Source organism: Eubalaena glacialis, chromosome 5, assembly GCF_028564815.1.
Source record: "Eubalaena glacialis isolate mEubGla1 chromosome 5, mEubGla1.1.hap2.+ XY, whole genome shotgun sequence".
Classification (NCBI taxonomy): Eukaryota; Metazoa; Chordata; class Mammalia; order Artiodactyla; family Balaenidae; genus Eubalaena; species Eubalaena glacialis.
Window position 1 is genome coordinate 93,588,031 of NC_083720.1, and position 25,857 is coordinate 93,613,887.

At 44.4% G+C, this 25,857-nt stretch overlaps 1 protein-coding gene across 1 annotated transcript in view; it reads left to right on the forward strand.

Moving 5' to 3' along the window:
* PARM1 (prostate androgen-regulated mucin-like protein 1) overlaps positions 1 to 25,540 on the forward strand; it is a 99,565-nt gene extending 74,025 nt beyond the window's left edge. Inside the window, exons 3-4 of the mRNA XM_061191483.1 lie at positions 12,630 to 12,708; positions 24,643 to 25,540. Of these exons, the coding sequence (XP_061047466.1) occupies positions 12,630 to 12,708; positions 24,643 to 24,727 (164 nt within the window). The 3' untranslated portion in view covers positions 24,728 to 25,540. The remainder of the gene's footprint in view (positions 1 to 12,629; positions 12,709 to 24,642) is intronic.
* The last annotated feature ends 317 nt before the right edge of the window (positions 25,541 to 25,857 follow it).

Below are 25,857 nucleotides of genomic sequence, written 5' to 3' on the forward strand. Positions count from 1 at the left end.
TAACCCACTGTGTTCCTCGGAAAAGGTTCTAGAACTCCCCCCCTGAAGTGGGTTGAGTCAGGAGTATTGCACGAGGAGAACACATAATGGATACTAAGTTGATATTGTCCTCGGTATGCCTTGTTCTCCGGTCCTGGGAAAGAAAAATATCGGCCAGTAAGAGACAGAGTTTTATTTAACAGTATCTTGCTTTTATCATCAGACCCACAGGCCTTCAGGGATAGAACACGGGCTCAAAATTTAAGGTGAACTTAGGTTAAAGTCATAAAATCTCAGTAAGTCCATGGAAGTGGGCCATCAAAAACACTTTGCCATATTTCTGTTTGGTGAAATTATGGGGTCATTTCAAAGCCAGGCTCTAGGAGGGTAAGAATGTTACTTGTAGTATGAACTTTGGCATCCAACTGCCTGGTTCAGATCTCACCAATGCCATTTACTAGACGGATGACCTGGCAAGTTTATTCATCACTGAGTGTCACATTTTCCTCATCTGTAAAATGAGGGTAATAATAGTACTATAATTGCCTTATAGGATTCTTTTTAGAATTAAACGAGACAAGTATATAAAGAGTCCCTTACGTAGTTAGTACTAAATAAATGTTGGCTGCTCTTATTATTACAGTCGGGTCCCTAATTCTCAGTGTGGTTACCAACAAGAGTTTGACTCTTCTAGACTTTGGTTTTTTTCACTTGAAAAAATAAAATGTTTGTGACAACACTTCAAGACTCCCAAAAGGATTATTACTGTAAATATTAGGTAATCAAGATCCATTTTAGCACCCGCCTATAACACAATACAGAAAAGGATAATCTAAAAAGTGTGAAAGAGAAAAAGTAACTATGTTCACCTTGGAAATAGTAGCACTTTCATGAAACTTGGAAAATCCAAAGATAAGGGTTGAAGAGTGCATACAACTAGAGACTTCTAGCTGGGAGAAGATAAATCATGGAGGAGGGAGGATACAAAAGCTGAGCTTATAGGATTTTGTCCAGGCTCCACTTGCACCTGACAGTGGAGGATTAAGAGCTGGAGGTTGCCTTCTTCCCCTAACTGGCATCAAAGTTTGGAAATTATTTTCTTTCCAAAGTTTTTAACTCTAAAACCTTGGGATCCTGAGTCTGGGAGAAATTAAAGCTTGGTAAAATACAGTCTCCAAAAGCAGGTTCCTACCTTGCCTAGGTGATTAATTACATGGAGGCAAAGCTAAATTAACTAATGGTTCCGCAGAGATCCCCGAGTCCTTGGGCTGCAGTAATTATAGTGTCACTGCCCTTTGTCAAGATGTTGAGACAGGTGACCTGAAACTGACTCTCTGCTCCCCAGCCGAGAGTCATTTTTCCATGACAAAAAATGATAAACCTGCACACTGCAAGTTTATCATTGCAAACAGGGTTAGGACTCTGTCTTGGGCCCTAAGAAGTTCCTCCCTTCCTTTTTGCCGTGTCCTTGGAACCAAGAAAATGCCAGCATGGAAGGCCTTACTTGCCAAGGCTGATGAACTTCAAAGTGGTCTGAGCCTTCACCTGCAGACTAGATGAGTCTCGAAAAGGGCATATACCAATTTTTCTGGTTTATTTTCCCCTTCAGTATTGTTTTATCTGTGGTCATGTCTCATTTTCATCACTGGAATACTGAAGAGATAGAGGGAATACTAAAGAGAACAACCAAAAAACCTTCTTTTTCTGTCTTCATGGAGGTAAATGGCACCTGCGATACATGATTCTCCCCTCTCTGTGGGGAATTTGCAAAGGGATGACTTCAGAGTTGAGATCCCCAACTTGGCCCCTTAAGTTGAAAGTCAGAGACTACAAAAGGCTGACTTCTCAGCCGACACATACGTCCTCCTTCCCACTGCCACACAGCTAGTTGCCCCAACTGGAAACACCCCAGGTTTTCAGGGTTTCCAGTATCTTTTTGATACTCTCAAGGCTATTTGCATTAAAGATACTCTGATAACAGAGAGATGTCAGGATTTCTTTCCCTCTTTCTGATTTGACTCCTGAATAGAAATATCTTTGTCCTTCAGTCAAAGGATTTGATGACCTAACATGATACTGCTCACCCACTCACACTGTAGATCAGAATTTTCGCAAGAGGAGAAGGAGACTTCTCCTCATCCAGGACAAACAGTAGAGGGGATTCTCTGATCTTTTTTTAAAAATTATTCCCCAGAAATCTCTCCAACACTGTCCCTCCATCCCTCAAGAGGTCTAGGATAGGTCTGACTTAGAGCTGAGATCCCCACTCATGTCAAGGTGTGGTTCTCTCAGCCCAGAACAAGTTATAATTCAGCCCAGGCTGAATTACATTTATTATATAAGGTAATTTTGAAAGAGTTATGATAGGCTTATAAAGCCAGGCACTGTGAATCTGCCCTGCAGGAAAGAATGAGAAGCAGGAACTGACACGAAGCATGTTTAGGGACAATCATCAGGGCTTAGTTAGCGTCATGGTCTTAGAAATACAGTCTCTGTTCATGTCTGCACTGCTACCCCGGGGGTTGGGTAAGTCAGGACAGCTGTCCCTTCTGTGCCACATTTCCCCTGTTTTGGCCTCCACCAAGAAGCAGTATTCAGGAAGCTGCCACATTCCCTAAAGTAGTGACAGGTGTTGACACTGGCCCTGATGACCCTGACTCTCTGCCCTCCATTCTTCCTGGCCTCCTCCAGGGGATCTGAGGGCTGTGATCTACCCCCAATCCAGCATCTCACCCCGAGTTTCTTTGTGAAAATTTGGTTCTTGGGAGCAGTGTTCCCAAAAGTATGATTTAAGTCCCTACACAGGTAGTATGCAAGAGGATGAACCTTTTTCATTCTAATAAAAACTATGCTTTTGTTTCAATATGAATTTGAAAAAAAAAAACTAAAATAGCACATCAAACTCATGATTTCATAGCTATCATTGCTTAGGGTGTGGCTATATGTAGTCAGTATCTAAAGAAAAATAATTTAATTTAAAGACAGATATTAAGAAAATAATAGGGGGCTTCCCTGGTGGCACAGTGGTTGAGAGTCTGCCTGCCAATGCAGGGGACACGGGTTCGAGCCCTGGTCTGGGAAGATCCCACATGCCGCGGAGCAACTAGGCCCGTGAGCCACAACTACTGAGCCTGCGTGTCTGGAGCCTGTGCTCCGCAGCAAGAGAGGCCGTGATGGTGAGAGGCACGTGCACCGCGATGAGGAGTGGCCCCCGCTTGCCACAACTAGAGAAAGCCCTCGCACAGAAACGAAGACCCAACACAGCCAAAAATAAATAAATTAATTAATTAAAAAAAAAAAAGATAATAATAGCATCAGTTGATGTGGACATGGCAAAAATCATGAGAGTGGTATAGAGATGTTTGAATTTTGCAAACATTGTCGTGACGTAGAGGATGGGGTCTTGTCTTTGTTTATTGCCTCAGCTATCAGTGCCTTAAGGCTTTCACTTGGGATAAGACCAAGAGGTAGAAAATTTAAAAGAAGGCAAACCAAGAATTCAAAGGTACTAGTCCCAGCTCTGCCACTGATGGAGTCTGATCTCAACCAAATCTCTTAATTTCTATGTTATCATCTGTAAAGTGAAGGGGTTAGAGGCAATGAACCTTCTTAATTTCCTTTCAACAGTAAAACTACATTATTCCATGGGTCATGATCAGGCTGGAAGCAAAACTTGAGCTTGAGATCCGCAATCATTTCGAATACTAGGGTTGGCTCAGATCTTTTCTGGATTCAAGTTTCTTCCTGGCTTCAGAGTTTTTATGGATAAGAGACGCCCAGAGACTGAGACCTTTGTAATGCACTTCATGATGGACAAAGCATTTTAAATACACTGTTTAATTTGTAAAAGCACTCTGAGAGGAAGCAAGTGATTCATCAAAGTTGGGGACGTAGTAAACAATAAACATCAGTTGTGTGAATGATTGAACGAATTCTCACTTTACAGGTAGAGACAGGGACACAAATGAGGCCATAGAGGTGGGAAGGAGTAAAGCGACTTGCCCAAGACTGTTCAGCTAGTGCGTGTATAAGTTTGGGGAATCCAGCCTCAAAGGTTGAATCCCATTTCTGCATACTAACCAGTTGAATAGATTTTTGTTAACTGCTTTTGCTAAACTCCTACGTGGAGATACCTACCCCGCTCTGCCTAGCTCAGTGCCTGGCACAGGGAACTGCAGTAAAGGATGGCTGCTGAGACTTTTATGACCACGATTGTTCTTCTTAATGCTTTTATTACTGTTCTTGGCACAATACTAGAGATGTCCCCTGAGAACTGTTGTTAAGCCAAGACTGAATTCAGTCTTTAAGGAGAGTCTGTTAATAGCATACAGATGTAGGAGTCACCCCTGTTTCGGGAAGAATTCTTACTCCCTGTGGGCTCCTTTCGGTCTGGAGAGCACTGAATGAGAGGAATGCTCCCTGACGTGATGCTGATGGGAAGCTGCTGTGTGGCCATCAGCTTGTCAGGATGCTATAGGGAAAGGGGATGAGGAGCACTGTTTGCTGTTCTTAGAAACCCAGCCTAGTTTACATTACAGGTGTCAAAGGAGAGCTGAGGTTGGGCGACCTAAACAGGTAGTTATAAAAAATTCCAGGTGGGAAAGACGCTTCATTTGTGTCGGGAAAGATTGTAATTGTAAGTGAAGTAAGGAAATTTTAAAACCATGGTAACCAAGAACTGTGCCGACTTGTGTGCCCCGTTTGGCATTGATTACAAACCTGTGCTCCCTGCATCCTTAAAGTACAGCTGATGTGCCTGCAGGAGAGAGAAATGAAGAAACAAGAAACACACACTTGCTTGGGTGAATGCAAATCTTTTATTATCTCAACAGAGATTTGTGTTTCTAGTATACATTTTTTAACTATATGCTACCCAAGTAGGTAAAATGCTTTTAGATAAAAGTAAAGCCAGTCCCCAAACCAGGGCTTCTGATTACAGGAAGTGGAAAAGTATAGATATTAGGGATCCTGCCCAAAGTTTGAACCCCAAGGCTGCCCACTGACCAATCCTGCAAACTAACTAGCTTTTAAGAAATAGTATAAACGTGAAGTAAAAGATGCCAATTGTGGTCATATTTGACTAATTTTAATAAAGTTTACCTCTGCCACTGTGTGAAGAAATGATTAAGCTGTACTTTAATGATTTAAAGATTTGAGGGGATGGGGCAGCAGAGAGAAGGACTAACACGGAGACAAACTTAGATTGTGCTAATTAAAAACAGTTCTGTATGATATTTGCATGCAAGCTGTATGCCTTATAAAGGAGTTTTAATTTTGCATCATAACTACTTATAAAGTTCAATTTAACAAATAGCTACACCTTCAGAAAAATCAGGTTTTTTTTTTCTTTTTAATGTCCTTTATTTTTTAATTTCTTTTAACACCTTTACTGGAGTATAATTGCTTTACAATGGTGTTAGTTAGTTAGTTTTTCCAGTATAACAAAGTGAATCAGCTATACATATACATATATCCCCGTATCCCCTCCCTCTTGCATCTTCCTCCCACCCTCCCTATCCCACCCCTCTAGGTGGTCACAAAGCACCCAGCTGATCTCCCTGTGCTATGCGGCTGCTTCCCACTAGCTATCTATTTTACATTTGGTAGTGTATATATGTCCATGTCACTCTCTCACTTCGTCCCAGTTTACCCTTCCCCCTCCCCGTGTCCTCAAGTCCATTCTCTACATCTGTGTCTTTATTATTCCTGCCCTGTCCCTAGGTTCTTCATAACCACTTTTTTTTTTTTAGATTCCATATACATGTGTTAGGATATGGTATTTGTTTTTCTCTTTCTGACTTACTTCACTCTGTATGACAGTCTCTAGGTCCATCCAGGTCTCTACAAATGGCCCAATTTCATTCTTTTTTATGGCTGAGTAATATTCCATTGTATATATGTACCTCCATCTAGCTGGTTCTTGCCTGAAAATTTCGTTGCTCTCTGTCCAAGTTGAGCCCATCCTTTAGAGAACATCTTCATTCCCACCTCTTCCCTACTCTGGCTTTTATAGACACACATCCTCCCCCAAGTTAGAGGCAGAAATACAGAGTTTGGTACCACCCACCTCCCACCTTAAGTACCCACCTGTCTGTCCATTCAATGCTACACTCCCCTGTGTGGTCCCCAGGCCTGACTCTTGTCTCCGCCACTGGGTAGTGAAACCTCAGAGCCCTGCCTGTTGCTTCTCTCCACCTGCACCATCCTAGCTCAAGAGGAGCCCAGGGAGCTCAGTCAGGAGAGGCTTGTGAGATTGATTTGAGGTCAGAGGGAGATAAGCTTAGTTTCCTCTGGTGTGGGATAGAGTGGGAGGAAAAACAGGAGTAAAATCAAAGCAGCACTCAAGGCCAGAAGTCAAAGCGACCTTCAATAATGGTAAAATTAGGATCCACTTAGGTGACAGTATTCAAAAACGGAGACTTTCATTTTCACTATTTTTCCCCCATATCACAGCCTACATGCACATGCATGCGTGCACACGCCAACAGACACACGCCCCAAAGCAAATCGCAGCCCCCATGTATCCTGTGGTATTGCATATGCTGCGAGGTAAGCTTTAGGCGACCCTCCCAGCAGTGTTTTGGACCACAACACACGCTAGAAACCAATGACATGGCCCTTCTTAGGTGGCTGTACTGACCTGTCTGCTCCTAACTAGTCCTCCTCCCAGTTAACCAGAATCATTGAGCTTTGACCCACCTTCACCAGCACCCATATGAGGACCCAAAACCCCACACGGCCCCAAGTTGGGCCCTGATCCCTGGACAGTCAGCAGAAGGCAGACGGGATGTGCCAGAGTGGCGGGTTTTATCTGCAAGTGGGCTCGCATCTAACACTGGGGTCCAGGCGGCCGGAGAGCCCAGCAGGTAATAGCATGGACTCTGGAGCCAGCCCTTGTGCCCCGGTCCCTCTAATTACCAACCATGGGCTCTGGGCCCTTAGTTTCTCTGTGCCTCAGTTTCCTCATCTGTAAAATGGAGATAACAAGAGGACCTACCTAACAGAGCTCTCGTGAGGATTACTTGAATTGAAATAGGTGAAGTTCATAGAACAGTCCCTGGCACAGAGCAAGTAAAGTGTCAGTTGCTATCATTTTTATTCTTGTTGTTGTTTATTACATTGTTGTTTGGAGGAAGGAGTTGTGATGTGAGACTATTGCTGTAAAGAGGGAAGAGCCTTTCCTTAGTGTAATAAAGAGGGATTTGGGGCACATACAGGTGTCAACCCTCTAGCCCCTTTCCTCACCAATCACCCACTTCCGTCCTCTGGCACATACGCAGACACATGCTTTTAAAGAGGAAGGATTCCTCTGAGACAGAATGTTGCTTTCCTCTTGGTGACCTTGACTGAAGGAGCCACCACGCTCTCTGAAGTGGCTACCTGCTCCTATTGTCCGTTTCTTACCTATTCTCTAGACGGGAAAGAAGAAAGAAAAGAGCAAGAAAAACAGTCCAGAGGTTTGTTAAAGACTTCTCAAAATAGATCAGACTCACACACGCATACCCAGGAACTTGGTCAAAGCATTTACACGTGCATTCTAAACAAGCCTGACTGATGAATTCCCAAGGAGACGTAGTTCAGAAGTCATCCACAGATAGCAGCAAGACACTCACCTTCTTTTTTTTTTTTTTTTTTAATTATTTATTTATTTATTTATTTATTTATTTATTTATTTATGGCTGTGTTGGGTCTTCGTTTCTGTGCGAGGCTTTCTCTAGTTGCGGCAAGCGGGGGCCACTCTTCATCGCGATGCGCGGGCCTCTCACTGTCACGGCCTCTCGTTGCGGAGCACAGGCTCCAGACGCGCAGGCTCAGTAATTGTGGCTCACGGGCCCAGCTGCTCCGTGGCATGTGGGATCTTCCCAGACCAGGGCTCGAACCCGTGTCCCCTGCATTGGCAGGCAGATTCTCAACCACTGCGCCACCAGGGAAGGCCAACTCACCTCTTTTGTCATCCTGAGAACGCCCCACCATCACCTCCCCTGTCCCCGGCTCTCTCAGAGCGATAACAACATTATTAAAGCGCCTAGGAAAGCTCTTTCTTTTGGAGGTCGTTCGGGTTCATCTTATCACATCCTAATATTCTCATTTTTGGATATGATTGGCAAGTATCCTGCCAAAGAGGTCAGATGAAACGTTTCTTTCATGTTCAAAATGGGGGGAAATCCCTCAATGAGAAGAGGCCCCAGGGGAACATTTGAGGTTTGGGAACATTGCTAAGCCCAGGAAGACAGGAGGGCACCTTTAGGACAAGCGACGGGGAGGTAGTCTGGACAGGAGCAGAGTCCCTTCTGAGTGTGGAGGACGTCCTGTGTCTGCGAAGGACTAGCCTGAGCGTAGTAAGGAGAGGCAGGTGTTGGGGGCGGGGGAGAGAGCCTGTAAAGGATGTCATAGTTTATTCCAGGACTGCACGGGCACAGAACAAAGCAGGGCAAGTGATGCCCTCCAGGGAAACCCTCTCCCTCGGGTAGTCTGACCAGGTCCAACCAGAAGCGTGGGCTTCTGGGATTTTGTTCTGGTTACTTCAAGGATATTTTCTGACTTTATTCAGACAGAGAGTCCTAAAATAACTCTCCTCCAGCTCAGTCGTCCATGGGGAGTCGCAAGCACACGCTGGGGCAGTTGGACCAGAGCTGTAGAGTCATAGGAGTAGATGCTGAGGGAAGACCTGGAGCAGGGGTTCCACGATGGACAGGTGGAGAGACTGCTGCTTGGGGACAGTGCTTAGCACAGTGACTGGTCTCAAAATCTGCCAGTTATCTTTTTTTTTTTTGCGAATATTACATTTAATCATTCAACATTTAAAAAAATAATTTAAATACCCACTATGGGCTAGAGACTGTGCCCAGTGTGGAGAGTTCAGGGAGAAGGGGGGTAAAATGCAAGATGAATATGATTAGAATCTGTCTGGGGAGGCTCATAAATACAACACAGAGTGCTTAAGAGAAGCAGACACAAAGAGCTGAGAACACACAACAACACTACAACTTGCTTGGGGGTGTCAGGAAAGCTTCCCAGAAGGGTTGATATTTAGTTGTCATAAAGAAAGTGTAGGAGCTGGCCAAGCTAAAAAAAGGGCCAGGGATGTCACCAGTATATTAATGATTAAACATGCAAAACCTAGGAAATAGTCCTGGGTTCAAATGATAGCTTAATCATTTACCAGCTTATAAAACCTGAATCAAGTTCTTAAATCTCTCTGAGCCTTAACTTGCTCATCCATCAAATGGGAATCATTCTCTTCATCTCATAAAGAGAATTCAGTGAGATGGGAGCTGTAAAGTTCTTGGCCCAGCACCAGACCGAAGTAACCACCCACAAGTGTAGAACAGATCATTCTTTAGCCTGTTCTGTTTTTTTGTTCTGAGTTGTTATGAAAGTGGGGAAATGGCCCCCTGAGAAACCCCATCAGAGAGACCCAGACTTCAAGGAGGCTTTGGCTCATGGCTCTTCAACAGCCCTCTGGTCAGGCAGAACGTGTTGGCACGGTGGAATATTCTGGCATCTCGGCTTAGAAAATACATAAATTCCCTCCGGTTCTCTCTTAATTTCTTCTGGTTCCAGGGCTTTACAGCATGAATCACACCCAGTCTGAAACTCACACGTGCCAACAGGGAAGATGAGGGAGACAGAAATGCCAGCCACCTCCCCATCCCCCATCCCCAGGGCACTGCCCACCCAGTGTACACACCTTCCTCATAGGGCAGAGCTTCCCTGCCCTAGCCACACCTTCCTCATCTTTCCTCTCCCTGCCCTGCCTCCAAAGAAGAAGGAGTACGAGGAGAAAGGGAATTCCAGTTTACTTTAAACAGAACTCAGGGGGAAATGGCATTTGTTTTCACAAGGAGGAAATCAGGCCTTTTCGGTTCCCGCATGAAGTCGTGCTACCCTCGGCTACCGTCAGCTCAGCAACTCCCTCAGATGCTCAAACCGTGATGCCCTGAGGCGTGGAGCTTCCCAGCATGAACTTCCCGGCTGCTTCCGAGGGCGGCAGCTGCCGTGGAGGTGAAAGCGAGCTTAAGACACAAGCCCTTCCAGGCTGGGGGCCTGATGAAGGCCTTCTAGTTCCAGAAGACCCTTGCCCCCATGATGGCACCCTCTGAGAAGAGCTGGTGGGTGGCAGAATAGTTAATGAGGTGGCCCGAATATTTAAGTACCATCTATTTTACCTCACACGTTTTGGCCTCCTTTTGGGCAATATGAACCCTCAGAAACGCCCCTTCGCTCAGCTGCCCTCAAGGGCCCATGGGGGGAATCACCCGCTAATTCCAGCTCTTGTTGCACGGCTGTCCCTTGCGAACAAGAAGGGTGGCCTTGAAGAGCCCTGTTTGAAGACTGGTCTACACCGAGGGCCAGACAGCCACCAGTCCCATGGAGAGGAAGCCGGTCATTCTACTACTTGCTGATTCAAAAAAAAAAAAACAGCACTTGAGTTGGGGAACTGCCTGTTTTATCTTCAGTAGAGGTGGTATTTAAATATATCCAGTAAATCGCAGAGTTGGAGGAGATCCAACTGCCTAGAGTTAGGGAAGAAACTTTGAAGGACAAACCTGTGATTTCCTAAATTAAATGTATCCTGGGGCAAGAAAGAAGGGTCTTACAGAGAAATCAACTACATTCTTTCTCTCCTCCCATTTTTTTGAAAGGAGGAAATTAAAGGTCAGTTTTCAAAGCTCCTAATTGCAATCAGTGTATCTTTTTGAATCTTGAAATACACCCATCACCTTACCTTGCAGTAATAATCCTCATTTCACAAGTTCTTAAAAGAGCTGTTAAGAGGCTTCAGTGAACTTTAAATTGTTCTAATTTCAGCACAGTTTGGAGGCTGAGAAGCTAAGTGCAGAGCAGAGGTTATCCATAAGGGGACTGACCCCAAACTTTCTCTACTTGATCCAGTCTGCATATTTGAGTGTTCGGTGCCATAATTCTACCTTGACAATAGTAAAAAGGGAAAGAGAACTGTACTGATAATTATACCAATCTGGCCCTAAAGGATTCTAGGAGCAAAGAGATGGGCGTGTGAGTGTCCAGAAGTGTGGAAGCTCTAAAATGGTACATTATGGTCGGTCTGTGTAGACACATCAAGCTCTGGTCTTAGTCTCAATGTTAACAATACCTCCTTGGCCTTTTAGAAATTATAACCAGCGGGGGCATAAATGTCTCCTGTAGCCTTCTTTCACCCAAACCTTTGCGGGAGTTACTAAAGAGTTAATGAGTAGACTCATTCGCTTCTTAGCGCTGCTCTAATTCCTTTGGTGGAAGGGCTAATGAGAAGAACAATATACAAAAGCCATTGATAAGAGAGGGGGAAAAAATAGAAGGAGAAGTGGCAAAATCATCCACAAATAGTAAATCTCCAAAAATGTGGGACAGATCCATCACCTTTGCGATGTAGTTCATGAAAGATGGGCACTGGTCCAGGAAGGTATATCTGGATAGGACTTTAGCTTGGTGCACAGGGCACCTCATTTAATTTTCTTAAAATTATGTGGGCCGGTAGAATAGCTCTTCTTTCTCTGTCACAGCAGGTGAGTGGTGTATGGGTCCACAGGGTTAAGTGATTAGCCCATAGTCAGACAGCTAATGATAGAACCACACTTGAATCCACATATTCAGACTCCAGATCTGATGCTCTTTCCAATGCGTTTAAGAGTCCCATTCATTTGTTGAAGTAGAAAATAATTTCTCGGTGGCCTGAACGAGTAAATGGGGTCCCTAGTACCAACTTTAATGCCAAAAAGTCACTTTAACTATGAGGAGACAAAAGCCCAATTGATTCTTGGTATTTCTGAGGTGAAATAAAACTGAAATATATACATTATTAGCCACCAACTCACACAAAAACAGCATTGTGCCCCAAAGTAGTAATCTCTGGAAGCAGTATGGTTATTCTTATAAGGCTATGTGCTCAAAGGGTTTTTTGTTTTTTGCTTTTTAACTGCCCATTAATAGTTGCCTTTGGAAACAGATTTTAAACTACACAATAAAACATTCATGTTACTTTATAATTGTACCTGGTTATTTCTACAAACAAAACATAGTGTTACCTACCAGACTTGACCTTATTTTATACACCAAACTTGACTTTATCCTCTACCAAATCAGAGTCACCTTTCAGGGCTGAAAACTGGACACATGACCCAAAGAGGTGTTTTTTTAAAATGCTTTGATTTGATGGCATCATTAAAATTAGTGCATCTCCTACCAAGATGACCCTCGTGAAGTGGACACTACTGACATAGCGCTGTGGTTCTGCTTTATTAAAAAATCAACAGCATTATTTTGTCGTGACCCTTAACTAAGCATCCTAGGTCTTCCAATATTTTGGAAATGCTAGAAAGACAAGCTAAAGCATATGAAAGAAGAAAATAGTACTTCAGGAGATTTTAAATCCACTACCCCTGCAGACGGCAGCAGCAGCAGCATCAGATTGGTGGCATTCTTAAAAAAATTATCAAATATTACTGTGAACTGTTTTCTGAACTCAAGGCCAGCCAAAACATCTTAATAAATATTGGCCATTTACCAAACTTAGCCTAACCTGAGAAGCATTTTGATAACAGAATTAAGCTCCTGGGTTTTGCGTTGCAGAATGATCTGGAATGAACACCCTTCCTTCATCTTCTTTCTGTGCCTTTTCTCCTTCCCAGGCAGCATCGCCGCCATTACGGTGACAGTCATTGCTGTGGTGTTGCTGGTGTTTGGAGTTGCAGCCTATCTAAAGATCAGGTAAGACAGCACCTTCCTCTTCTTTATAAAGTATGGAATTCCTTTTTATCAGGCTCTGGGCTGTGAGCTGTTTTGCTGAGTTCTTGTTTCTTGATAAGTATCTCAGCTCTCAGAAATCTTGGCAGGGAAGTGAAAATGGCCAGCATACTGCACCCTGGACAGGAATAGATGGGGCAGTATCTGAAAGTTGGCAAAGCAGAAGAAATCATCCGGACTATACAGCGTGATGATGTAATGGAAGGAGAATGAACCTGGAGTGAAGGGACTGGGGCCTTGGCCCTCCGCCCTTAACTCACATCATCACCCTGAGAAAGCCACATGCCTCCTGAGCCTCACCTTGTCTCACCTGTGAAATGGGCTCAATGGTTCCAAAACACTGATGTTCTGAACACTGATGTGGGAGTGTGTACCCAGCCTGGAAGGAGGTTCTCACTGCTTCTAAAGCAAAATGTTGAAAATACAAGGAAAGTGTAGTGTTTTCTACAAAATTGGGTTTTTTTCTCCCCGAGACTATATCCTTATAGTTTGGGTTTTAAAATATCCTTTCTCTTATGAAAAGAATGTGATCACAGATGGTAGTTGAGTTTTTACTTTCTTTAGCCAAACAGAAAGTTGCAGTACTCGTTGAGTCCTCCACTTTTGTCGTCTACCGTCTGTACAATCAAAACTCTCAAAAACCACGTTACTCACACTAAGTGTCCTTCCAGCTGTAAAATGCCAAAAGGCAAGTGGCTGTCTGGTTCCCCAGTCTGCCCAGTGCCTATAACAGGGACAGGGGGACGCATGCCACCGTGATGAGCACACCTGGTCCCTGAGCCCCCAATGCGTTCTCCTCCCAACAGCCAGGCCCATCTTTGCGGAAGCTCCTTCGACCTGTCACTCCCTCCCTCAAACGCCCCCAGTGGCTTTCCCCCTGCCCTTAGAATTAAACTGACCTTTCAGCTTGGCGTGAGCTCCTTCATGGACCCACCCTGCCACGTCTTCTTGCTCATCACACATTTCTCTCCCTGTTAACCACTGAGCTGCAGTCACACTGGCTTTCCATCCAGTTCTTAGAACACACCAGGTACTTTGTCTCTCCAGGCCCTTGGTTCTTGTTGGTCCCTCTCCCTGAAATGTTTTTCTTCGAGTTCTTCCTCATACGTGGCTTTCAAGTCACATTCTCCAGGAGACTTCCCTTCCAGTTTGTTGCCTTTGTTATTTATTCTCCTAGTGCCTCAATTAGTTTCATCCTGGCTGTTTTCACTGTATGTGATTTTATTTGTTTTTTTAATATGTTTGTTTGCTTGTCTATTGTCTCTTTTCCCCACAAAAATGTAAGCTGCCTGAGGACCCAGACGTTATATGTGAGCACAGGGCTGGCATAAAGAAGATGCTCGATAAATTGAATAAATGCACAACTGAACGTAAGAACACACAACCACACAGACACGGTTGTGCACACATTCACACTCTTGACTTTTTCTCATCACAGCTGTGCTTCTCCCTCAAGAGGCGTGTCCTGGTTCCCCACGTGGAGCTCACGTATTTAGTTTCTCATCTCTACACACACATCCCCTCTGCTGCCCTCCCTCATCTCCTCCGGTCACCCCAGCCCAGACCAGCGCCCGCTGGGGAACGCTCCCCTCCACCTTCCCTTTTATCTCCCTCCATCTTTTGTTCTGCAAATGAACAAAATCAATCTAATGACTGGTGTCAAGTATGAGAGTGCCTTGTAATATCACCCCTATCTAAGGTACAAAGAACAGGAAAGCCAGGTTTCAAAGAGAAATCGGAATTAAAGTGCCAGCATTACCTGTGTCTAAAAGCCTTTATGAAAGGATCCAGAGGTCTTCAAATTAAAAAAACAATCTTTCTCTTCATTAAGTCTATATTTCCTTGAGCATCAAACAGTTTTATGAATTATAGCTTACTGAATGCTACCCTTTTCCATCTGGCTTAATTACTAGTTTATCACGGTAGATACACTGTATTTTAATTATTAGTTAAATTGTCTTTTATGAACCAGTCTGGGTACCTCATTCCCACTTTGTAACAGAGTTTCTCTTTGTGTTTGGGAGATTCTGGGTGGGGCTCAAAGAAAGGAACTTACAGAGAAAATTGAGAGACATTGTGGAATCACCAGTGGTGAGTTCCGAAGGGCTATGTCACCAAAAATGCCTCCATAGAGTATGGAACAAAATAGAAACACTTCCCTCTCGCCACACACTTGCCAGAAGTGATGTTAAAATAACCTCAGGACTCTTCTTCTTGACTCCAGGCAAGAATTCAATTTCACCACCTGAAGCCCACCACTGATGACAGACAGGCAGGCTAGAACAGTGACTAAGAATTCAGACTCCAGGAGCAGGGAGATCTCAGTTCCAATCCTAGCCCTACCACTTTCTAGCAGGTTCTACCATCACCTGGGCATGTAACACAGCTTCACTATCCCTCACTTCCCTCCTCTGTAAGATGAGGACCGTAATTTTAACTACTTGGTAGCATAGTTGGAAGGATTAATGGATGCTGCTTCCCAAGTACATAGCACTGCCATCATCATCATCATCATCAAAGTGGTCAGCTGGAAGGAACGCCAGTAGGACAGCTGCTCAATAGATAGTTACTGAGCATTAGCCAGGTGCCAGGAACTCTTCTAAGCAATGGGGTCACATCAGTCATGAGACACAGTTCTGCCATCTCAGAACTTACTGGGTTTGGAACATTTTGTTAGCATGCCATTAAAATTGGTTCTAATGAGTGCTGATTAAAATTGTATAACATTTTACTTAAAAAATTTCAAGTGTATTTTTTCTCCAAGCATTCTCAACACTAGATAAATTCAGTGAATGATTAAATTGAACTAGTCGTTGTTTCTCTCCCCTGTAATGTAGTTCCTCCCTCTTAATGTAGAAAGGCCCCCATGGTATAAGTATAAGATTGGTATTTATCTTTGGCACTGCAAACTTAAGGATGGATAAAGTGATCAGACCCCTGTTTAGAAACCCCCTAAGGAAAACCTCTTTCTGCTGCGCTGTTAATTATTTTGGAAAAATGATAACATAAGGAGGTTAATAGCTCTCATGAATCTTAAGGCTGTGCTAAAACCCCTTCAAGTGTTATTTTGCCAAATTCTTGGAAAGCCCCACTAATCATTCATCAAACATACACTTGGCTCAATTGACAGATGTGGGTGCATGGGTGTGTGTGTGTGTGTGTGTACATATGTACCTAAGGTTGAGTTTTGCCTTGGCTGGAAATTTCCTCCATTCCTATTGTCCCACATTTCTGAGAACAATAACATGACAGAGGTATGTTATCTGTGGTTTTTTTAGCTCACTTGGCTGGAGCAGCAAGTGACTGAAATCACAGCCCTTGAGGGAACCATTAGCTTCTGGCCTGCAACCACGGACTATCACCCCAGGCCCAGCCGATGTCCCGGCAAAGGCAAAAGAAGATCCGCTTGAAAGGGCAGCCTCACCACCAGAAAAAGGGCACTCCTTGCGAGCTCTGCTAAACAGTGGCTCAGGAGTTTCACCACTTTCCCAAATTCTAGCTCCCTCTGAAGGCGTCAGTAAACCGATCAGCCATCCGTTTTCACACTCCTACTGTTAAGGGATCCGTGACCCCTAGTTTTGTCACAGTATCTCCTGCCTGGAGGACCTCATCTCTCTGTAACCTAAGCCACTTTTGGATGCAGTTTATAAAAATGAACTGCCCAGAACCTTCCAAGGCTCTTTTCTACTATCCACCCCCGTATTGTAGCCGGCAACAATGTGGGGTGGAGGGAGGAATGTGGGCTTTGCAATCAGGTTCGATACTGACCCTTCTACTTACTATTTAGGTGGTCTTGGGCAAATTATAATCTCCCTGATCCTTCATTTCTTCACCTGCAAAAATAGAGCTGATAACACCTATCTTTCAAGGTTGTCTTGAAGATGAAGTGGAGTAATGAATGTAGGTGACCTGGAAAGACCGTATAACATGGTGGTTAAGAATATGGACTCTAGGGCAAGTTCATTAATCACTCTGCGCTCAGTTTCCTTGTTTGTAAAATAGGACTAGAATACTAATACCTAACTCAGGCTTGTTATGAGGATTAAACTATGATACAGATAAACACGCAGTTCCGGGGTTGAAGTGAGGGCCGTGGAAGGGCCAACTGCTGTCCTCGTTGTAATTGTCATCATGCGCTTCCGACTTAGGTGCTCAGTAAATTGTAGCCACCAGCAGCCCCGTTCGGTAGGCAGCAGGGATTCAAAGGAGAGGGGAGAGGTGGAGGAGGAGGAAGATGGCACAGAAACTCAGTTTTCTAATTACGTGTTGACGCGCAGACTTCCATGTTCCATCTTGGCAATTTCAATTGTGCTTTTTCTGAACGCCTGTGAAGTGGCATCCACATTATACATTCATTAATAGAAGCTATCTTTGAGAAATCTTTATTCCAGGGCAACTTTAAAAGAAAGCAAAAGCCCTGCCTGCCTCTAGCAGAAGGTTGTCTTTTAATTAGTGATGATTGAAGAATGAGGTAAGTCAGTTCTGTTTTGTTTAAGTTGGCTCAAAAGTGTTCAGCCACGAGATAATCTCCTGGGCAGGAGACCGTATCTGCTATCGCCAGCAACGTGGATACTGCTATAATTAGGTGTGCTGGTAACCCAGACAGACAACACGGCTGTTCCCTTCACAAAAATAAATGTGATCTTGATTTGTAGACACAACAGGGCCTGGCTCTTAAGACATCTTTGTAGAAGTCACCTGTTTTGCTTTAAGTCTTTCTAGTGATGACATTTTCTACAACTGGATTCTTCTTGGTTGTTGTTAGGTTGAAAAACTAGGCCCATAAAGAGCCAGCCATGAAGTCTAAGATCTTCTAGAGTTTGTTAGCTACAGGTTGACCTTTTCCGGTCAGCTTCTGGCGTTCTGTAGGTCTAGTTGACTTGATTCTCTACCTCAGTGGTTCTCAAGACTTCAATGTGCATAAGAACCAATGGGCGAGGGCTTCCCTGTTGGCGCAGTGGTTAAGAATCTGCCTGCCAATGCAGGGGACACGGGTTCGAGCCCTGGTCCGGGAAGATCCCACATGCCGCGGAGCAACTAAGCCCGTGCGCCACAACTACTGAGCCTGCGCTCTACAGCCCACGAGCCACAACTACTGAGCCCGCGTGCCTAGAGCCCATGCTGCACAGCAATAGAAGCCATCGTAATGAGAAGCCCGCACATGACACCAAAGAGTAGCCCCCGCTCGCCACAACTAGAGAAAGCCACGCACAGCAACGAAGAACCAAAGCAGCCAAAAATAAATAAATAAAATAAATAAATTTATTAAAAAAAAAAAAAAAAAAGAACCAGTGGACGAGCTTGTTAAAAACACAGTTTCCTGGGTCTCAGCCCCATAGGTTCTGGCTCAGTGTGTCAGGGTGGGGCCCATGCACTGGCAGCGCTCACCAGCTCACGGGTGATGCCAGTGCTGTTGGTCCAAGGACCAGACTTTGAGTAACCCTACTCTACCCTTTCCTCCCAACACTCCAAACACACTTGGCTCTAAAGTTTTCCAGGTATGATGCTCTGCTGTTTCGTGCCTTTGTTTTTCTTGAACACGCTGATCCCTGGCCAGAGGTGTTCGGTTCACTTCTTTTTTTTTTTTAATTTTATTTATTTATTTATTTATTTATTTATTTTTATGGCTGTGTTGGGTCTTCGTTTCTGTGCGAGGGCTTTCTCTAGTTGCAGCGAGCGGGGGCCACTCTTCATCGCGGTGCGCGGGCCTCTCATTATCGCGGCCTCTCTTGTTGCCGAGCACAGGCTCCAGATGCGCAGGCTCAGCAATTGTGGCTCACGGGCCTAGTCGCTCCGCGGCATGTGGGATCTTCCCAGACCAGGGCTCGAACCTGTGTCCCCTGCATTGGCAGGCAGATTCTCAACCACTGCGCCACCAGGGAAGCCCCACCTCTTTTTTATCTGGCTAATTCCAAGTTGTCTAGCTCAAAAGAGATCTTCTCTGGGAAGCTCCCACCCTCACCCTCTCCACGGTGAGTTTCATGCTGCCCATGCCTCCTTCGTACCGTTCACTTCCCTGTACTGGAATCATTGCATCCACCGCCAGTCTCCTCCACTAGAAGGACAGAGAGCCCCTGGCAATACCTGACGTAAAAGAGTTGCTTTATAGATACTTGCTGGCTGAGTGAATGATTCTGGGTAAGAAAGTTTGGGGTGTGGCAGCAGTGTTGGTTCATTCCAGATCAGGAGAAACTAGGTTTAGAGAAGGGGAAGCAATGGGAATCTGTTAAACCATAGACATCCCCTAGTTATCTCGTGACTCTGAACTTGTTGACAAATAAGCAGGTGTTCCGACGTGTAGGCCTTTTCTGTGATGAGTGTCTGCCAGTATGATACTGGCAGATGATTTTAAAATATAAAATAAATTTTACCTGCCCCTTCAAAGTAAAGGTGATTATTTAAAGATACTGAATTATGATACACTAACTGTTGCCGCTAACTTGCAGTGATTAACTGTGGGCAAATAAATTCACCACTAATGGTCACAGATTTCTTAGCTTCAAATTGGTAGTTCACAATGTTAATTTCTTACTTTTGACTAATGGACCATGGTTATGTCAGATGTTAACATCGAGGAAAGTTGGGTGAAGGGCTCATGGGAATTCTTTGTACTATCTTTGCAATTTTTCTATAAATCTAAAACCATCCCAATATAGGAAGTTTTTTTTAATTATAGTTCAGTAGCTACCACACAGATGTGTTGTTTGCTTCTGCCCCAGAGCCTTTGCACATGCTGTTCTCTCTGTCTGTAGGGTCTGCCTCAGGCATCCCCATGGCTCATCCACATCTCCTTTATGTGTCTGCTCAAATGACATCTTCGTGAGACTTTCCTGATCACCATATTCAAAATTACAATCCCCACTTCCCATGTGGAACCCCTCATTCCCCTTCCTTGCTTTATTTTCCTCTATTGTACTTATTACCATCTGCCATATTATTTTTCATGTCTTATTTATTGTGTCTTCCCCCATTAGAATGTAAGCCCCCTTAGGACAGGGATTTCTGTCTCTTACTTCACTGAAGTATTCCCCAAATCCCAAAATAAGGACTGATCGATGATAACTTTTCAATGAATAACTGAAAGAAGCCAGGCAGGGAAATGACAATCAGAAAAAGAAAGCCACCAATGAAAACAAAGAAGACAGTGACAGCTGCACCAAACTAGCTTTGCTAATGGTTGATTAAGAGTCTAAGGCCTAATGGCTAATGACCAAGGAGCTGCAAGTTCAGTTGTGTTTTCCCAGCACTAAGCCATATCTTATTCATCTTTATAACTCTCCTTCTTAGCACATAATAAGCACCAGTGACTGAATGGCAAGACTCACTTTACTAGAGATGAGAGGACTTTGGAAAGAGTAGTAATAAACAAAGTTGGAGACCTGCTGGAGAACTGGGGTTGACCCTTATAAAGGAGAAGGTGTTTTCTAAAATATGTTTGTCTCAACATAGAAGAAAGTTAAACACCTCATTCATTTTCAAAGAGCATTGAGTTCCATTAAGTAGCGATGCTATAGCTATCTTAAAATAGGTACCTTTTCACAGTTGTGGAGAAGGCCTCAAACCACAAATGTCACCACCACATTTACCAGTTGTCACCAACAAAACATCACCAATTGTGACTGCGGGGAGTGGGGAATGTTGCTTTGTTAGAGCAAAACCACTGGAGAAGGAAGCAATGAGGCAAGGGCTTCACAGAAATCATTCCCTATTTTGTCCCCTCAGGTTCTGCTTTTAGCTAACTAAATCATCCGACACAGTAGAACAATAGTGACAAGAAACACAGTGTCATTGATTTACAAGGACTGAGCCTATACTGAGTGCTTCAAAGCCGTGTCATCACACGGGAGAAATTTAGTTGTAGTTCTCTTTCCTCTTCCTATCTTTAAGGTTAAAATGGTGGCTTTGGCCCTTTCTGTTCCTTAATAAGGTATTTTCACTTGGCCATGGTTATATTGTACAATGAATTGCCACAGGCCATACTGATCCCCGCTGGTATTGACAAAGTAAACTCTGTGTATTTACTCCGTGTACTGTTTATCTGCTACTGGATGTAAGCAGTTATCATCAAGTATTTATAAAAGTACCATTGCATTAAGAGCAACATATCAGACATTCAGAAATTTAGAAGCAAAGTAAGACGTAGTCTGCCCCCGGAAGGTTTACTGTCTAAGGAAGCCAACGCACAGCACATGGAAAACTTAGCTATGCTGGCTGGCTGGGTGCCGGTCTTTATGAAGAAATGGAGTAAATGAAACTGCCTTGACATGACGAGGATGTCATTCATACAGAGTGCTCTTCAGATTGAAATTAGATGCAGCAGCCTTGCAGTACAGAGCCAACAGGCCTTAGTTTTAGTACCACCTCTCCCAGTACGTCACAGTGCCGGTCTTCCAGATCCCTTGGGCCGAGCCCCACCTTCTTAATCTTGAGAGTGGGAGGGTTTGTTTGTTTGTTTGTTTGTTTATTTATTTATTTATGGCTGCGTTGGGTCTTCGTTGCTGTGTGCGGACTTTTCTCTAGTTGCAGTGAGCAGGGGCTACTCTTTGTTGCGGAGCACAGGCTATAGGTGCGTAGGCTTCAGTAGTTGTGGCACATGGGCTCAGTAGTTGTCACACGTGGGCTCAGTGGTTGTGGCTTGCGGACTCTAGAGCTCAGGCTCAGTAGTTGTGGCACACGGGCTTAGTTGCTCCGCGGCATGTGGGATCTTCCCAGGCCAGGGTTCTAACCTGTGTCCCTTGCATTGGCAGGCAGATTCTTAACCACTGTGCCACCAGGGAAGCCCCGAGAGTGGGAGTTTTTTCACCACTTTAGACCTGACAAATGCCAATCTGAAAAATTCCCCCATTTCCATATAAAACATGCCATGATTTAAGAGGTTCTGACCAAGAGAGATAGTTTAAAGTGATCATTAATGATTCTCTTCTTATCTCACACACACACACTCACACACAAAATGTGTTTGTCTTCCTCTTTCCACAGTATTACAGGATTTATCCAAACCTGGCTTGAATCCCAGCACACCCAATTCTTCTTGTTTAGGCTCATTATTACATTAAAACATGCCCTACGGGTTCAGTACACTCCCAAACATGGTTTATCTCTATTTCTTGCTTTGCTTCCCTCATTTATCAGTATTTTGCTCAGCTCACAGTTCATTCAAATGAGAAGACAAAGAAAAATGAAAGCTCCATCTTTTTCCTTTATTTTACTGGTATGTGTGTAGTAGACATCTCTTATAATACAGAAGATTCAGGTATAGCTCTGATCAAATAGTCTTGCCTACAATAACCACAAGCAGTAAGACCTGATGCCCAGAAGATTTTTAATCCTCTAACCCCACTCTAGCGTGATAATAATTTTTTTTAGGTTATAATATAAGAAGCTGGTTTTATAACTATGCCTGGGGCATAGTTTCAGGAGTTCCTGGAGAAAGTGAGGGAGGCGCACTTTTCACTCAGTATCCTTTTTTATTTGCAGATCTGCCATGCGCTTGTGTAAGTTTCATTATAATAAAAATTAAAAAGCAATATTGGGCAACAGTTTATTGTGCATTTACTACGTGCCAGGTCTTTTATATGCATTACCTCATTTAATCCACCCACCAATCCTAACGCAATTTTTTTAAGTTTCTCCATTTTATAGATGAAGAAACAGGGAGTTAAAAATATATTCAAGGACATACATCTGTAGGCTCAACTGACATTTTATGAGAATCAAATTATATGATAGATATAAAAATGCTGTGAGAAAGCATACAAAGGTGAGACAGAGTATCCTATCAATAAAAGAAGGTGCTTCTTGGGTCCCTTTTGGCCAGACTTGTCACAGTAAGTCATGCTGAAACTTAGGCCCAGCTGCAGTCTTGTAATCCCTAGGTTTCTACTTGTTCAGTCTATAACTTCCATTTCTCAACCCTCCTATTAAAGAATTTGATTGGAATTGGAAGTTTTAGGTGTGAGGGAAGTGTTGGCGATGGATGGGCAGGACCTCATTTACCAGCACTGCCCTCCCCTATTCCTGCCAATCAGTAGATCAGTGGTATGTTATTTGTGACCTCTTTCCTTCTCACACCCACAGAAATGAGTGTGGGTCTTCAGGGAAAACAAACTATATTGTGGAAGTTTCCAGGTGTATAGACTGGGTCAACTGAGCCAGCCTTCGGGACAGAAATCAGAATTTTGAAAGCTAAGAGTCTGAAGCCAGCACATCAAGCATCTCTTTTCAACTACCTGACAGATGTAAATAAGCTTAGAAGAGTGACAGCGCTTATTTTAGCAACAGATAGAAGTATATAGCAAATGCTTTTTGTGCCTCTTGGGTTGTATTTTCATTTTAATTTTCATATCTAGCTGAGAAAAAAGTTAGGGCTAGCGGGTATGTTCGTCTGTACTATAGATAGCCTACCTGATTTCCAGTGGCGAGGTGTCAACATTCACAAGCTAGCCTGAACCTCAGAGGCACCAGATGCTCATTTTGTGGTGTTCTCCAAATCCTGTCATTGGTTTCATTCTTTAAATGCCATAATCCTTTCCAGGAAGCTCCCACCTTGTGAACAGATTGGATAGTCAGGATGTATTTTTTCCTATCACTGTTTCTGCCACAAACATTTATCGAGGACTTACTCCTCCAGGTGCTGGAGATAGAGGCAAGAACAAACAAAACAGGCAAATAATCCATATGTATAGTCTAATTCGAGGAGAGAGGCAGTCACAAAATAAATACGTAAATTGTATCGCATGTTAGAAGGTGATGAGTACTATGAGAAAAATTAAGCAGGGAGTGCTTGGGGCGGGGAGTTGCAAGTTTAAATAGAGCTCCTAAGGAAGGCCTCCCTGAGAAGGTGACATTTGGGCAGATGTAAGGAAACGCGGGAATGAGCTATGTGGAGATCTGGAGGACAATTGCTCCAAGCTGAGGGAACAGTAAGTGCAAAGACCCTGAGGCAAGAGCGTGTCAGGCATGAGAGGAAAAAGCAAAGAGGCCAGTGCGATTGGAACCGAGCAAAAGGCACTGGCATAGTAGCTGATTTGCTCAGAAAAGTAACAGGAGCCAGACCCTGCAGGGCTTTGCAAACCATCGTAGTGACTTTGGCTTCGACTCTGTGTGAGATAACGGGCCACTTAAAGGCTTCAAACGGAAGAGTGATAAGCATCTGATTTCAGTTTCTTTTCGAAATAATATTAATTGTGGAACAGGTTGCCAGAATGACCCAGCAAAGCCGGATCAACCCATATTGCCCTTGAGCTAAGGTGCTAAGCAGGCTCCAGGGAGCTGAGCTCAGAGAGCTGGGTTCAGATCCCGGAGGTGAGGGTTCGACTCATAGCTCAGCTGGGTGAATTTGGGCATGTCAGTTAACATCTCTGAGCCCCATTTTCCTCATCGGAGAAATAAGGATGAACAATACCTGGCCCATGGTTTTGTTCTGAGGATCAAGTGAACACGGAACATAGAAGAACTTTGTAGATTATAAAACATTATATAAAGGTCAGGAGGGGTGGTCAGAGCAGCAGCGGTTCTGGTTGTGTCGTTATCCTTTCAGGGAAAATGAAGTCCAGGACCTAAGCCAAAATGCCAGGAATGCAACCTTCCCTTTCCCATTACTTCTTATTAAATAGCCGTGGAAAAGGGGCCTCTTCCTCCTCCAGCACTGGAGGTCGAGGAGAGAGACAAGGTCCCAGCTGATCTCAAAAGAAGGCGCCAGTTGGGCTCCCAGTGGATCAGTCATAACTTACAAGGCGTTTGCGGACTGGGGCCTCCCGGCTTGGTGCGTCTGCTGCCGAGGGGTTGTCCTAGTGAAGAATTGTGTCTTCTCTCCCTGGTTCAGGCCCCAGGGCACGGGGCTGTCCGCAGATGGGCAACTTCTCCAAATAACCACACCCCTCTTCTCCTTCCCACCAGGCATTCCTCCTACGGAAGGCTCTTGGATGACCACGACTACGGGTCCTGGGGAAACTACAACAATCCTCTGTACGACGACTCCTAACAAAGGAAGGTGGCCTGGGATGAGGAATAACTGTCTTTATTTATCAGTGCTTATCCAGTAGAATTAATAACAAGTACCTGATGCGCATTGAGTGACAATCCTAAGCCCTGTTTTGTTGGTTTGGTTGTTTTGTTTTCCTCCCTCTCCTCTGGCTGCTACAACTTCCCCTTTCTGGTACCAAAAAAAAAAAAAAAAAAAGAAAGAAGATTATTTAAAAGTGAGTGGAGTCTGACATGCGGCTGACATGGGCCAACCCTAAGCCGTCCAGGCCGGACGCCACGGTGGAGGTGTCTGTACCCAGCGCAGGTCCCACCGCGAGAAGAAACAGGAAGAGGGATCAAGTTGTGTCGTCAAGGGTTACTTTTAGGGGAACTTTCAGTGTGTGGTATTTCTTAAACTTTTCTTTAGGAGATTACATTAAGTCTCAATGAGGGGAAAGGCAATGAGTGCTGGGAGGAGTTCGCCCTGCAGGTAAGGAAGCAGGGGTTTCTCAGATTCCTTTTTAATCTCAATTTATCTGGTTGTGTCTGACAGGACACCTGCTCGGCTCTGCTAGCTGGATGCCAGTTTCTTAGCTGCCTAATTAAGGAAAGAGGAACCTAGAAGGTGCCCTGGGGGAGGCCAGCTGGCCGAGGGGCAGCGCAGCAGGCTGCTGTCAGATCTCAGCCTGCCTGCTGCCTGGCCTCCCCTCCAGGACACCTGTCTCTGCTGAGGATGCCCGTTCTAGTCAACCGCAGCTGGGACCCCAGCCCACAAGCTTTCAGCGGTTTAGCTGTAGAAAAGAAAGGGAGAGGCGTGCGAAGTGAGTGTGCAATGGGGGCGTGGAGGAGGGTGGGAGGGAAGGGGCGTGTAACATACACTGCGTACCTCATTAGGGAAGGTAAGATCAGCCCTCAGTAACTGTCAGAGACATCCACTGCCTGGAGGGGCCTGTAGACTCCTTGCTTTCTACCCGCAAAGCAACTGGTTCACTGCCTTACTGTCTGTTGGATAAAGGCTGTAAACCTCTTTTTCTTGTTGTTGTTCTTGTTGCTGTTAATTTTTTAAAGGCACTAGTTTGTCTGCAGTTGCTCAGCGAGGCTTTTCCGTACAGACACGGTGATTAATCCGTTTATTTTCCCCAAACATTT